The 13,733-nt window shown below is 41.3% G+C and overlaps 1 protein-coding gene across 2 annotated transcripts in view; it reads left to right on the top strand.

The window, feature by feature from the left end:
* The window catches only part of HECW2 (HECT, C2 and WW domain containing E3 ubiquitin protein ligase 2), a 140,867-nt gene that overhangs the window by 89,722 nt on the left and 37,412 nt on the right, over window positions 1–13,733 (top strand). For both annotated transcript variants that reach the window (XM_056496581.1, XM_056496582.1), the window contains 8 exons: window positions 2,462–2,604; window positions 4,014–4,114; window positions 4,679–6,007; window positions 7,276–7,371; window positions 8,658–8,808; window positions 9,149–9,252; window positions 12,321–12,445; window positions 13,032–13,217. In XM_056496581.1, the coding sequence (XP_056352556.1) occupies window positions 2,462–2,604; window positions 4,014–4,114; window positions 4,679–6,007; window positions 7,276–7,371; window positions 8,658–8,808; window positions 9,149–9,252; window positions 12,321–12,445; window positions 13,032–13,217 (2,235 nt within the window). The remainder of the gene's footprint in view (window positions 1–2,461; window positions 2,605–4,013; window positions 4,115–4,678; window positions 6,008–7,275; window positions 7,372–8,657; window positions 8,809–9,148; window positions 9,253–12,320; window positions 12,446–13,031; window positions 13,218–13,733) is intronic.

Genomic DNA, 13,733 nt, shown 5'->3' with positions numbered 1-13,733 from the left:
ATATATCCCTTTTGAGAGCTGTCTGCCAGCTGATGCTGTGCACCAGGCTTGCATTTTCTCCTCATGCATTAGTCCTCACCCTCTGAAAACCATGAGCTTATTTTGTAACTAGTTATTTAAAGTGACACAGAAATTTTAGTAATTTTAGGAACCCTGTTGGTGGATAGAAACAGTTATCATCTGCATATTAAAGCTGGGTATTTAAGCTGCTGGCAGGTTTTCATTCCCTTCTCTGCTAAAAAAAATCTGAATTCACTTAGCCACACTGTAGATTTCTTGAAATGGCAAAAATAAATTAATTAAAGTTGGATTGTATGTTGTGAGAAGACTCTTTAAGAGAGAGTACACTACATGAACATTTATGCTCAGTGATTGCAACAACTGTTCATCTGGAAAAGGTATTTTCATGGTGTGGAGCAGGTGACAAATTTTCAGTTTTGTCAGGCTAAGGGGATGCTCTTTGATGTAGCCCCTGCAAGCTCCACCTTGCAGGAAGGAAAACCCAGGAAGGTGTTAGAGCAGCACTCAGCAAGGGGGCCAAATAGGTAGTCTGGCAGAAGCCAGTTTGCCAAAAGTGTTTGTACTGGGTAAACTGTGCAGATCCCAGGGAAGGAACTCAGTCCCACAACTGTCATTGAATGCAGGAAAGCCAAATCTGTGCTTTTGGAGAGAAATGTTTATGTGGCAAAGTGAAACTGCTGACACACATCCACAGCCCTTTCAGGACTGGCAAGCCTGTACTGTGGTGAATGTTAATGTATTCATTAGGAAGATGAAAATTGAGTAGGCTTTGGGAAATGTTTCCACAAATCATAAAGCAAACAAGCAGGAAAGTACAACTGAGCAGGGCCAGCATTAGCACTTCCCAGGGGTGCTTGGTTGTGAGAAAGACTGTAGATGTGAATAGTCTTAAAATCTTTAAAAAAAGTTACACTCTACACTTATTCTTCAGCTGTCTGTCTGTCCATCTGTCCAGTAGCTAGAAGGAAAATTTACTCTTTTCCCCCCCTTTTTTTCCCTCCTCCAGTTCTTCTTGGCTTTGAAGCTTATTGGAAAAGAGATAATGTTCACTGGTGCAAGCATTGTATCAGCTTGCTTTAGCTGCTGGATCTTCCCTGTAGCAATGCTCTGACAACAGCAGTTATGATCCCATTACATATTTTGTCCTAGTGGTGCAGCATTGATCCTGTTTTACATCTAATACTTTCTGCAAAGTAATTTGCAATATTATAGCAAACTGAGAGTGACAAATTTTTAAGTCCTGTTTATCAGAGGAACCCAGTTGTGACAGTTGCCCAGCATGAGGAAGGGATTTTATTTCTGACTCAATTTAACTGGTTTTTTTTTAAGATGTTTATCTGATGCCTACAGCTGAGCTAAAGAGCAATTTCTCCTATTGTTCATTGTTCAATATATCTTTGGCTACCTAACCACATATGTATTAGGCATTGTGCACAGGTTGTGGTTTGCTCAGAGGTCATAAAGGTGGCAGACAGTAAAAGTATAACCAGATGACCCTGTTTTTTCTGAGTAGGTTATGTCACCCTTTGCTTCTTATTTGGAATATCTTAAAATCTAGATGACAAATACAAATTTTGGGTTCCTAAGCTTGTTTTCCTAATGAATTTATTATTACACTGTATGTATGCGTGCATATCTGCCAATGTGCTTACTTAACTTTTGCCCTGTACCACTTCTGAGTCTTTTGGGCATCTTTGGGCAGACTTGACAGAGTGGTACAGATCTTAGAGATGCACAAAATGCATGAAAATGAAAGCTGAAGAGAGTAACTGTGTTGATGTTCCCATGTAGGGAAAGGTGGAAGAACGATTTTACCAGACATCAAGAAATCTGTAAATTAGCACCATATTGTTTAAAGGCCCCAAGTGCAGGAAAAGGTTCTCTTGGAGTTTGCTGAGATTTGTCAACGTTGAAGCAAAACTCTGTAGAAAATTCTCCTCCTCTGATGCTGCTCCTGAATGTACTCTGTACACATTGCCCTTTTGACTTCCTATCATGCATACAAAACATGAATGCAAAGCATGGTGTTGGGAGGGAAATTCTGAGCACAGCCTGGAGTGAGGCTCTTACTTTCTTCCTCCTGCATTGACCTGACATAGCACAGCAAGGATTCCTTCTCTTTTTGCTTTCCCCCGTGCAAATAGAAGCAAGCAGTAGGATACATGGCGTTCTACTTTCTGACATAGACCCTGAAAGTGCTTTTATCCAGTACAGTTTCTTACTGAGCAGTTCTTTTCAAGGAACAGCAAAAGGGAATGGGGAAGAGTGAAAAGCTAGTTACATATGCAAAAACTCATTAATAAATGATGTCAACATTATTTTACCATGTGAAAACTGCTGTCATCAGTTTTGGAGTTCACTGCACATTAGTAGTAATTAAGCACATTCTTTCTAAATAAAGGTGTATTGATATGGTGTCAAATATGTTCTTTCCTTCCAGAAATATTCTTTTGTTGCACTTCTAACAGATGTCCTGGAAATTGAGGTTAAAGACAAATTTGCCAAGAGTCGTCCGATCATCAAGCGCTTCCTTGGGAAGTTAACCATCCCCGTTCAGAGACTATTGGAGAGACATGCAATTGGGTAAATGAATACATTCTTAATGCTAACTTGTGTTCAGCAGGAAGACTCAGCATCTAGGATACTGAGAGCAAAGAGCAGCAGCCTTTCTGGCTTACTGGTACAGAGCAGCAAATTTTTACTACATCTGTACTAAGAAATGCATTGTAATTTTAGTAGCTTTATTGCCTGACTGGAAAACAGCAATTCTTCCAGCCCTGTCCTGGATACATGTACCCATGTTTGTGTTGATGTGTGTCTTTTATTTTTTTAGCTTAATTTCTTTACATAAAAAAGTATTATTCACAAGAAATGCTACCCTCTGGCTAGCTAGTCAAGAAGCAAGGCATGACCACAATACTACATGGTTGTGTGCAAATCTTTTAGAACAAGCAAGTATAATTGACTGACTTCTTGTACAGCTGAAGTATTTTTTAATTGTCATTTCAGTACTCAGAGATGTTGTATCCCTTCAGGGAATTGGCCATAACTGCAAGGCTATGACTCCTCATTTTTCAGAGTACTTCTAGTACTGCACAAGTACAAATGCCTGTCATTATTAATAGCTCACTGATGGGACTCAAAATTCACTTGTTGTACATGCCTTTTGTAAAGGCCTTGCCTTGCCTCAAAGTTTGCTCAAGGATTTTTTTTCCTCTAAAAGTTTATACAAACTGCTCCAGATTATTTCAGTAATAATTTCACTTGTTTTATTTTGCAGTAGGAATACTCCCAGTAAAGGAGAGGTGTTTATACCAGTATAAAGTTATTTGCATAAATAACAATAATTTCCTGTGGAGATCTTTAGTAGCTCCCTCTTCTTCCTACAGCTGTCCCAGCTGTACTGAAGGGAGATGGGCTGTGAATTCTGGCTGTGCCTAAGTAAAAATGTACAGCCTGGGATCTGATCCAAAGTCTCAAGCTGATACAAGTGTCTAATCTAGTCTGAGCCCCACTGAACTCAGTAACACTTTAGAACATATTTAAAGATAAATTCAAGCATTAATAGCTTTTCTAAATCAGAATGTAGAAGTGCTTTGTTGAATGTGAAAAATTATGAAGTAACTGTTTGTGACTTTTGTACAAAGTAAAAACCACAAGGGGGCAGAAAGGTTTTGTTAATTATAAAACACTATGTTGGGGAAAGCAAGAGCTTAGGATAGAGGGATCTTTACAGTTTGATTTCTTTAGAACTTAAGATATTTAGGGATGTATAAGAAATGGTGAGGCACAATCTGTATTTGGAATCAATCAAACATAGTTTTTTAGGCTGCTTTATCTGTTAACTAAAGATACTTTACACCATTGTTAATGTTTGTGCTTTTCCATGCAAACTGGAGTAGGTGGCCAATTTTAAGACCATAATAGAAATTAAATGCTGAAAACATGAAACCAGCAAAAATTGTTAAAACCCAATATTTTTGATTTTGCAGAGACCAGGTTCTCAGCTATAATCTTGGCAGAAGGCTCCCAGCTGATCATGTTAGTGGGTATCTACAGTTCAAAGTGGAAATCACATCTTCTGTTCACGAAGGTGAGAATTTGAGAGAGATCATATCAATGATCTGGATCTCCAGATAGTTCTGTGGAGAGATTTCCTATGGATTTCTGTGTCCAGGCTTTTCTGTTGTTAGGGACATAATATACTTTCTCATTCATGTATGGTACCCCTACTACAGATTTTTTTCTCTTGGGATTCAAAATGTAGATATGGCAGGTACTACCTTGGAGATGGCAGTTCCAAAACCACCAACACTTAGCATATTGGTTTTGATTTCTTGGATAGATCCTAGATGAATCTGCTTATGATTCTCATTTTATGCTTGGCAGTGCTCTGTCTTTTGAAAGCAAAATGGGAATCCTTTAAAGTCATACTGCACACTTTTTAATTTTCCTATATCCTACAAAACAGTACAGGCTTATGCAAAGAAAATTGTGTAACTGCTGTTCCAACACTGTAGATGAATTGTTATTTTGATTGAAGTTTCTTCTCTTAGTTTTCTGATTAAAATAAGCAAGCATCTTCAAGGATGTGTATTTTTATATAATTTGAGTAGAATAAACTATGTGTTGCTGCTCTGTGTTTCTATTTCTGCAGATGCTTCACCAGAAACAGTTGGCACTTTGCTGGGAACCAACTCTGTAAATGGAGACTTGGGGAGCCCCTCTGATGATGAGGACATGCCAGCAGGGCATCACGATACATCCACGGTGTGTTCCAATGGCCCAGTCTTTGAGGAATCTTCTGGAGACACAATCCTGAGACACTCTTTAAGGACTAGTAGGACTCTGGAGACAGACCAGGATGAGCTGACCTCTGGTGCTTCAAGGTCATCCCCTCCCAGAGGTCGGCAGGACTCACTAAATGACTATCTGGATGCAATAGAACACAATAACCATCCCAGAGCAGGGACATCTGCCTGCGGTGACCGTCCTCGAGGAGCCTCCCCAAAACTGAGGAGTAGCTTCCCCACTGACACGAGACTCAATGCGATGCTTCACATTGACTCGGACGAAGAAGAGCACGAGCTGCATCAAGACCTGGGTTTTCCATCTTCTTTGGAGGACGATGGTGGTTTAGTAATGCTTAATGGTGCTACCAGAAACGTCGAAAGAAACGAAGTAAGCTCCTCATCAGATCAGGTGATGCCAGGGCCTGCAGAGAGCGAAAGGGTTTCAGCCTCTGACGCTCCTTTGCCACCGGCTGATGAGCAGCAAGATGCCGTCCCGGAGCTTCCCCCCGCGGAGGAAGGAGGCGAGAGCCCGGGTTCCCAGGCTGAAGGCGCGGCAGAGCGGGCGGGCAGCGAGTCCCCGGCCGCCGCGGAGGCAGAGCAGGCCCCGGGCAGCGCCGACGCGGGAGCCGCCGAGGCCGCGGCTGCGGCCAGGAGGGGCGTCAGCGAAGCGGAGTCCATCGACCAAGGCTCGGAGCCTTCCCAGCTGTCCTCGGAGACGGAGCAGAGCGATCCCGCTCGCACCGAGAGCGTCAGCGAGGCCAGCACCCGGCCCGAGGGGGAGAGCGACGCCGAGGGCGCCGACAGCTCCTGCAACGAGAGCGCGACCGTGCGCCGCTCCTCCGTGGAGCTGCGCTGCTCCTCCTGCGACAGCCGCTGCCCCGAGGCCGCCGCCTTCTCTTCCCAGGAGGAGGAGGAGGGAGCCTGCGCCCCCGAGGCGGCCGCGGCGGAGCCGGGGGAAGCGCAGGAGCCTGCCGGGGCCGCGGGGCCCCTGCCCGCCGTGCAGCTGCCCCGGCAGGAGGCGCAGGAGGCTGAGCCGGCTGAGCTGCAGGACCAGGAGGATGCCGAAGAAATCTGGCAGAGAAGGAGAAGCCTGCAGGCAGCAGCTGCACAGAGCCAGTCTCAGGATGAAGAAGTTGAAGGAGCGCAGGCAGCTTGTGAGGGTGCCACAGCACAGCTTGAAGGAGCTACTGGAGGTAACAACTGCAAGGGGCACTTTCTGGACTGACCTTGCTGAAAACAAAGATCATGAATTTCTCAGTTTCATTGTCTTCCAGGATTTTTTTGTTCCTTTGAATTGATTTCTTTCTTCAAGAAAGAATTTCTTTCTTTCTTCAAACTCTTGGGGTTTTTTGATTTAATGAAAAATCCAAACCTGAAATATCCAAAATTTCTGTTTTCTTTAAAATCGGATGTATTTTAATTCTCGAGAGAGTAGTGATGGGGATGAAGAGAAGGAAAGAATTCCACAGTATTACCCTGCTCACTAATGAATATGGTAATGAAGCACAAAACTCCCCACAAGTATGAAATGCAAAGTAGAATTTATATTTGGCTATTTTCTTTTGAATATTTTGTATTAGCATTAAAGCATAAGGGTAATCAAAAGAAAGGGGAAAGGAAAAAGAATAATTTTTGGTCAATTTCAGGCTCTTATCTTCCTTTTCCCAGTTCCTTCTGTATACAGATGGATCTTACCACACTGGAACCTTGGGAGAATGTGTTATCCAAGTTAACACTGTAAAACTTACTGATTCTAAAATTATTTTAACAGTTGCAAATTTTCTGTCTCACTGAAATCACTGAAAGTAAGAATGTATCCCTAACGAATTGTTTCCAAGCAACTTTAATAATGGCTTATCTGTTCAGTTTCTTCAGAGACTGAAGTGTATCCAATCAAGTGGGTTTCTGAATGCATCTTTTTCATAACTTACCAAGAGCTATATATATAAGTAATAATTTATTCTCTTCATAAACAGGTTGTTGACTTGGAAATAATAATTTTGATGTTTATTTCAAATACTGTCAATATTTTACAGCATTTTCTAGGCATTTGGGATGCTCTTTGTTAGGTATCAGATTGCATCATGTTTTTCAGATCACTTTGGCTGCAGCAAGGAAGGGCACACCTCCCACTCTTAAGGTCTCTGAGGAGGCCAGGTGGAGCTTTGTCCTGGGCTATGGCTCAGGCACAGGTTGTTTCTTTAGCCTGGCTTTGACTGCTCACAGATGGATGCAGCACATCCCAGAGGTGATGTTTCCAGGGCCAGGACATCCCAGAGGAATCACTTGCCTAGAACTATCAGCGTAACTTATTTTGACCCCAAGAATAGATGACTGTTAGATATATCCTGAAATATCATAGTCCTGCAGAAGCTTTAACACAGCTTACTCAGTTTAGAGGCAACTCTAGGGCTTCCTCACATGGACTGAAAAAAGTAATTTGTGTGTGTTTTGGTTCCAGGTTCTCCTGCCAATGGCCATCAGCCCCTGAGGTCCCTGCCTTCGGTGCGTCAGGACGTCAGCCGCTACCAGAGAGTGGATGAGGCTCTGCCACCAAGTGAGCTTCTCCATACTGTAACTGGGGATGAGCTGCCTGGCTCTCATTACTGAGAGTTCATTACATTTCATTTTTGAATGTGAGAGCTGAGAATGAACAGCTGACAGGTTGGAAGTGAGGAGTGGTGATGGTTGAGTCTGGTGGTGTTGCTGTGACAGTTACACCTGGTGCACACAGACTTGCTGAGTGTCACTCCTGCAGACAGTGCTGCCTTTCCTGTGTGCAGTGCACAGGGGCAGGGAGATGAGAGAATGGTGCTTGTGAGGCATTGCAGGGTGTCAAGCACTCTGAAATCTCTGAATACTTCTTGTGTGGTAATGATTTACAAAGGAATATAACCACATCTTCCATATCTGCAGATTAACTTAAAGGTGTCTGTGCTTTCCTTGCATTTTTTGAGATGAGTGAAGATTTTATATTAAAAAAAACCTGGACATTAGGCAACAAACAATTAGATGAGCCTTCACAAACTTATGAATTGTAATTTCTCTAATGCATATGAAAAATACATTGCTCTCAGTTATTGAACTTACTCACTTGCTCAGACTTTGAGAAGTGAAAATCTATTCAGTATTAGATATTCAAAGAAAGAACTCCCCCCGCAAAAGAAACCAAAAAAGTACATAACTGATAGGCAAACATTGCTTTAAACCAAATATGCAAGAAAAGTAAATTCAGACCCACTGAAGTCTGTGGCAAAGCTCTGTTGCTTAAAAGGAGTTGAGGATTAAGATACTTAGTGTAAAATGAGCAGATCCCTATTTCCCAGTATGGTATGAGACTGTGTTTGCTCTGTAATTAGAGCAAGTAGCTGGAAGGAGCCTGATGGCAGAACACAGATATAACTGTGTGTGGAAAGCCAGGATGATGATATGGTTGTGCTCCCTGCTGGTTCTGTTATAGTCAGATTAATCCTGTGTGCAGATCTTCGAGTTAATTAACTGCCATTCCAGTTCTACATTTTGTAAAACTGTGTCAGGGAGACAGATATTTCAGAAATGCACAGAGATAGCTGGTCCAGTTCTGTGGTTTCAGAAGAAAACTATATACTGCAATAACTACTTGGAAAACCTGCTGAAATGTTCTGTAGCTTCAAGCGTCTAAGAATCAGGCATGTCTGTTTCTATATAGATAGGTATTTTTATATACATATGTATATGTCTATGTTGTAGTAGTAATTATTATTATTGAAACAATAGAAGGGGTTATAAAAGTGACAGAGCTCAAACAAATCAATGAGTAAACCCCAGGCCCCCCACAGTTTACTGTATTTTACTGCTCCTTAGACTGGGAGGCTCGAATTGACAGCCATGGACGGATTTTTTACGTGGACCACGTGAACAGGACAACGACATGGCAGCGACCCACAGCTCCCCCAGCCCCACAGATTCTCCAGAGGTCCAATTCCATCCAGCAGATGGAGCAGCTGAATCGCCGGTAAGGATCCATCCCCCTTGGTGCTTGTGAATTTGGTGTCCTTGCAAAGCTGCATTCACCAGTGCAGGACAGAGTGTGGAGACGAGGCCACAGCTGCTCCCACAGCTGGCCTTAGTGGTTATTTTTATGTGGCTGCTGCTTTTAGTTTGCATGTGAGCTTCCAGGACTTCTTTGTTCCACCTGTGATCTTGAGCTATGTGACCAGAAGTAATATATCTGATAATGTTGTCAGAAATATATATTAACCTATATGTCAGAAAATATGGGTGGGCTCCCTCGGAGCCAGAATTGGGTCATAGTTACCATATATTATATATAAAGTCCAGTTTTCCAACCCTAGGTACCAGAGCATCCGAAGAACAATGACAAATGACAGGCCTGAAGAGCACACAAATGCCGTGGATGGAGCTGCAGAGGAAGCTGAATTTCACCATTCTAATTCAGGTTAAAAAACTTTAACTTTTTTCCCCTTCTCCAAAGAAGGGGGCACTCATTTCATAGATGGTTTAGTGAGAGTACATAATGCAAACCCTGACTTCTTCCTCGGAAAGTCTGTGTGAAAATGAATCCATTTGTTTTCATTGCTGTCTAGTTTTGAAGATTATGACTCAGCCAGCTCAATATGCTGAAGAGAAGATTGTGAGATTCAGAACACTTTTCTGTCAGTACCAGACTGGTTTACAGAGCAGGACATTTGCAGTGAAAAAATACAAAATTGTGTGGTCTGGTTTACAAATATTTTGACTCTGCTAATGCAGTTTGAAATAGCAGAGTGTAGAACTAGAAGGGGCTTCAGGCAGTCATTGACTACATCTCTGTAGATAGATTGGATGAGCTATTCCTAGGCCATACTTGTCAAATGCTGTCTCATAAGTTCTTACATTCTCCACTTGAGGGACATTCTTTAACTTTTTTAGACAGTCTACTCATTATTCTTCTTATAACATACCCTTAAATCCATTGCTTCCTAGTCTTTCCTTTTGACTTCTGGTTTTGAGTCTCAAATTAGTTTTTTGGCCTACTTAGGATTGTCTTGAGTTGGTCTTCAGCTTCTGAGGAATATTCCAGAAAATGAAATAAAGATATGACTGTACTGTACAGAAGAGGTTGTGGTCCTTGCTGCAGAAGGTTTTTTGTTTTGATTTGTTTTTTTGGGTTTTTTAAATAGTCTGACACTAACCAGTGTTCAGTCTTTGATCTGCTGAAATCAGGTCCTGATCCTTGTGTGCAGAACTTTGGTACAAATGTCTGATTTCATCTCATCTTTGTGAGTTGATTATCCCTACCTGCACACAGATCTATGTACTTTTGTCATGTGCCCCTGTGCTTTTGAATCTTGTCCATCCTGCTGTCCAACTACTGCAGAATCTCCTAATTGGAGCAGTTTTTTTCTTTCCTATCCAGTCATTAGTAGAAATAATGAGTAGGACCAGACCCAGAGAGATCTTAGTAAAACATCTCAGTGGACTCTTACAGCATTTATCCTGTTTCTTCTGGGAACCCCTTCAGACTCTGAAAGAGCCACCAGTGTCTCAGCAATTGCTCCACTGTATTTCCTAACTGTTAGAGTGCATGTCACTTGACCAAAAGGCTTTGAAAACCTTTACTTTGCACCACAGTCTTTAACCTGCTCTCTTTCACCTCCATTTTTGCATTCTTCTGGCCAGTGTTAATCTTTGGAATGAAGATAGGAAGAAAAACCTTTTTTTAAAATTCTGAACATCATTACTTTTTTTTCTTTTCACTAAGCAGTTCTCTCTTTGGTCATCTTCCTACTAAAAATTTACTAACATATTTATAAAGTTTGTTATCCATCCAGTCCCTTGCACAGCTGTGTGGTGCTTTGGCTTTGTCTCTAGATGTTCTTGATGTGCTCTTATAAAAGTCATTCCTAAATTAATCTGATATGCAAGCAGTGTCATCCTTTCTTGAATTTCAAGTCATTGTGGAACTTGAGATTTACTCAAGTGTTCTCTTTTATTACTTGTGTCCCCTTCTGTCGTGGCTGTTTCTTTTCTATCTTCATGCATGTGCAGCCAGATGGTTTGTGCTGTGCACAAATCAGCTTTAAGCAAATTCAGGCCAAACCCTAACCAGAAAATTCAGCTGAATAAACTTTTCATAACCAAATTCTTAAGCCTCAAAAAAATAAAAACCTCCAATAAAAACCTAGCTGGTGACCCATTCTGGTTCCTATATTGCCCAGACTATGACAGAGGACTGACCTGCTGCATGCCACAGCTCCTTCCAGGGTGTGAGAGTTGCCTGGTGTACACCCAAGTTTTGTACCAGTGCAGAGTTCACTATAACTTCAGTGAGTGTCTGCAAGACACTCCCAGCCCAAGTATTCAGGCACAGCTTCAGGAGCTTTTGTGCCACTCTGCCTTTGCCCCATTCATAACGTGCTCCATGTGGAACAGGTTGGGTCTATTGTTTAAGTCATGTTTCCAAAAATCCTCTTGTTCATTTATCTTACCATTTACCTTCTCTCTTCCTGGTTTCCTCTAATGTGTTTATTTTCTCCATTCCCTTTTCCATAATACTTACCTATGCATACTTAGAATTTTACCTTTGTTATTTTCCTCTTCTTCTGTTATTTCTTCTTAATTTTCCCTCACTGCCCTTCTCGTTGCTCTGCTTGTGTGTTATGATCTTTTATATCAGTAATAGCTGTGGTCTACATGATTAATATTAATTTGATGGAGAGGTGTGCACATACTGCAATGTGTAAAAGAAAAGAAAGTGAAATGTAGATGGTAGCACACACTTTAGTGTAATATCACTGAAGATCAAGTCCAAACTTGCAGTTTTTCATTTACATTAAAAATATGCTTCCAAATATCTTCAAAGAGAATTGGGGGCAACAATTTTGACATTGTAGCAAACACCAGTCAGTATATTTTCACTTCCTTCCTGGTACTGAAGGAAAATCAGGGCACTTCTGTAGTTGCTAGGAGAAGGAACAAATGTTTATTGGAAGTTGAAACTTGAAAAGTACTTCCTTGCCAACCTGATTCTTACTTACATAAGCTGCTTCAATACTGTACCAAGACTGGGGCTGTGGTAATGGCAGATTTATTGTTTGTTTTTTAAGAAGGAATGAAACATTTATAAGTGTACAATGATGTTTATATCCATTAGTTAGCATTTAAGAAACAACTTACCTGCATACAGCTACAGTATAGCAGTGCAGACGTACCCCGGGGACTTTCTTGCATCTTAGATAGGTGCAGACTTGCTGACCCAAATAATTGAATGTGGGTTTGGTTTTTTATGATTGTTTACAAAAAGCCATAAATAAATGTTGCTAAACTAAAATGGTAATATTTTCAGAAGCTTGAGTGTTATGTTAGAAGAAATTCAGGTACACTTATGTGGACAATCCTCAGTAAATCTGAAATAGTTTTGTGTTTAATGCTTTCTGTGCTCTTGTGATTCACATCAATATAGTTGTTTGCAGGGATGCTTTGGTAATAACTGCTGGAAGTCTTTGTCATTTCCTTTGCTCTTAGATTTTCGAAGAGAGAATGTGCTGCCTCACTCTACCTCCAGATCCAGACTTACTTTATTGCTCCAGTCTCCCCCTGTGAAATTCCTTATCAGCCCAGAGTTCTTTACAGTGCTGCATTCTAACCCTGTGAGTATGGTGGTTATAGCTCAAAAGCTTTCAGAAATACATGCTTATAAATGCAGTTGTTTTGTGTACAAATATACTGCTCAGTGTTTGATGATAAGATATTGGTAGTACATAGGGAGGCTAGATTCACTCATCATTACCCCTGAAATTATTGGGCTAGTAGAGCCATCCTAGCTCTGCATGATAGCAATTTTTATTTTCCACTTGATTCTTCATCTTTCTTGTGATACAAAATTATTTTTTTATGGAAGCAATAGCTTTCTTGCTGTGCTTTGCAGTATTCTGAGAAAGACCTTGATGCTTAATGGCAATATTTGTTTCCCCCAGATTGCCTGGTTTATATCCAAGTATATTAGAGGTCACACTGAAAAAAAAAACCCATCTTAATATATATCTTTTCCTTTTTTGCCTGCTTTTTGCATAGGTTCCCTCACAGTATTTCTGTTTTTAATGGGATTTATAGTATAAGGAGAAGCAATGGAATGAGCAACTTTCTTCTTCAGGCCCACTTACAATGAACAGGGCTGTCTTCTGTGGCCAGAGCAGCTTTCTCTTTGCAAAGCCTTTGCTGCTGTGTGTTTTCCAGAGTGCCTACCGCATGTTTACAAATAACACGTGTCTGAAGCACATGATCACCAAAGTCCGGCGGGACACCCACCACTTCGAGCGCTACCAGCACAACCGGGATCTGGTGGGCTTCCTCAACATGTTTGCCAACAAACAGCTGGAGCTGCCCAGGGGCTGGGAGATGAAACACGACCATCAGGGCAAGGTAACTCTGCAGTGCTCAGAAAGCCTTGTGTTCATCAGTTTCTGAGATCAGACGGATGCACTCGGGGTAAAACGGGTGCTCTGGGACAGCTCCGGGGAGCATCACTGGTTGTGTATTGCTTAGAAGGAAGAGAAGGTATGGAGTGGGTTTCCTTAAGAGATAGTAGAGATCTTAAATAGAGATCTTAAATCAGTCTCACTGATTTTTTAAACAGGTATCGATTTTCAATTTCCTAAAAAAATATTTTGATATCACTTTTATGTAAGCTTTAGTGTACCTTTAAGCTAGTGCAGCCTCAGTATCTGGAACATTACGTTTTTTGTAGAGAACAGGAGGGTTAAAAATAGACTCTGATTGGCAAGTGATAAGGCTTATCACTTCATTACAATTACTTGCATATTTAGCTTCTTGATTCTTATATTTATCTCTCTCAATGTGGTTAGCTGTGAGAGTCCATATAAATAATGATCTTGATGCTTGGAAAGATTAGACAATTCTAAATTGAAGGGTAAAAGT

The sequence above is a fragment of the Oenanthe melanoleuca genome, chromosome 7, assembly GCF_029582105.1.
Source record: "Oenanthe melanoleuca isolate GR-GAL-2019-014 chromosome 7, OMel1.0, whole genome shotgun sequence".
In the NCBI taxonomy this organism is placed as follows: domain Eukaryota; kingdom Metazoa; phylum Chordata; class Aves; order Passeriformes; family Muscicapidae; genus Oenanthe; species Oenanthe melanoleuca.
Note: the sequence above shows the minus strand (reverse complement) of the source record. Positions and strands in the feature narration are given on the sequence as shown.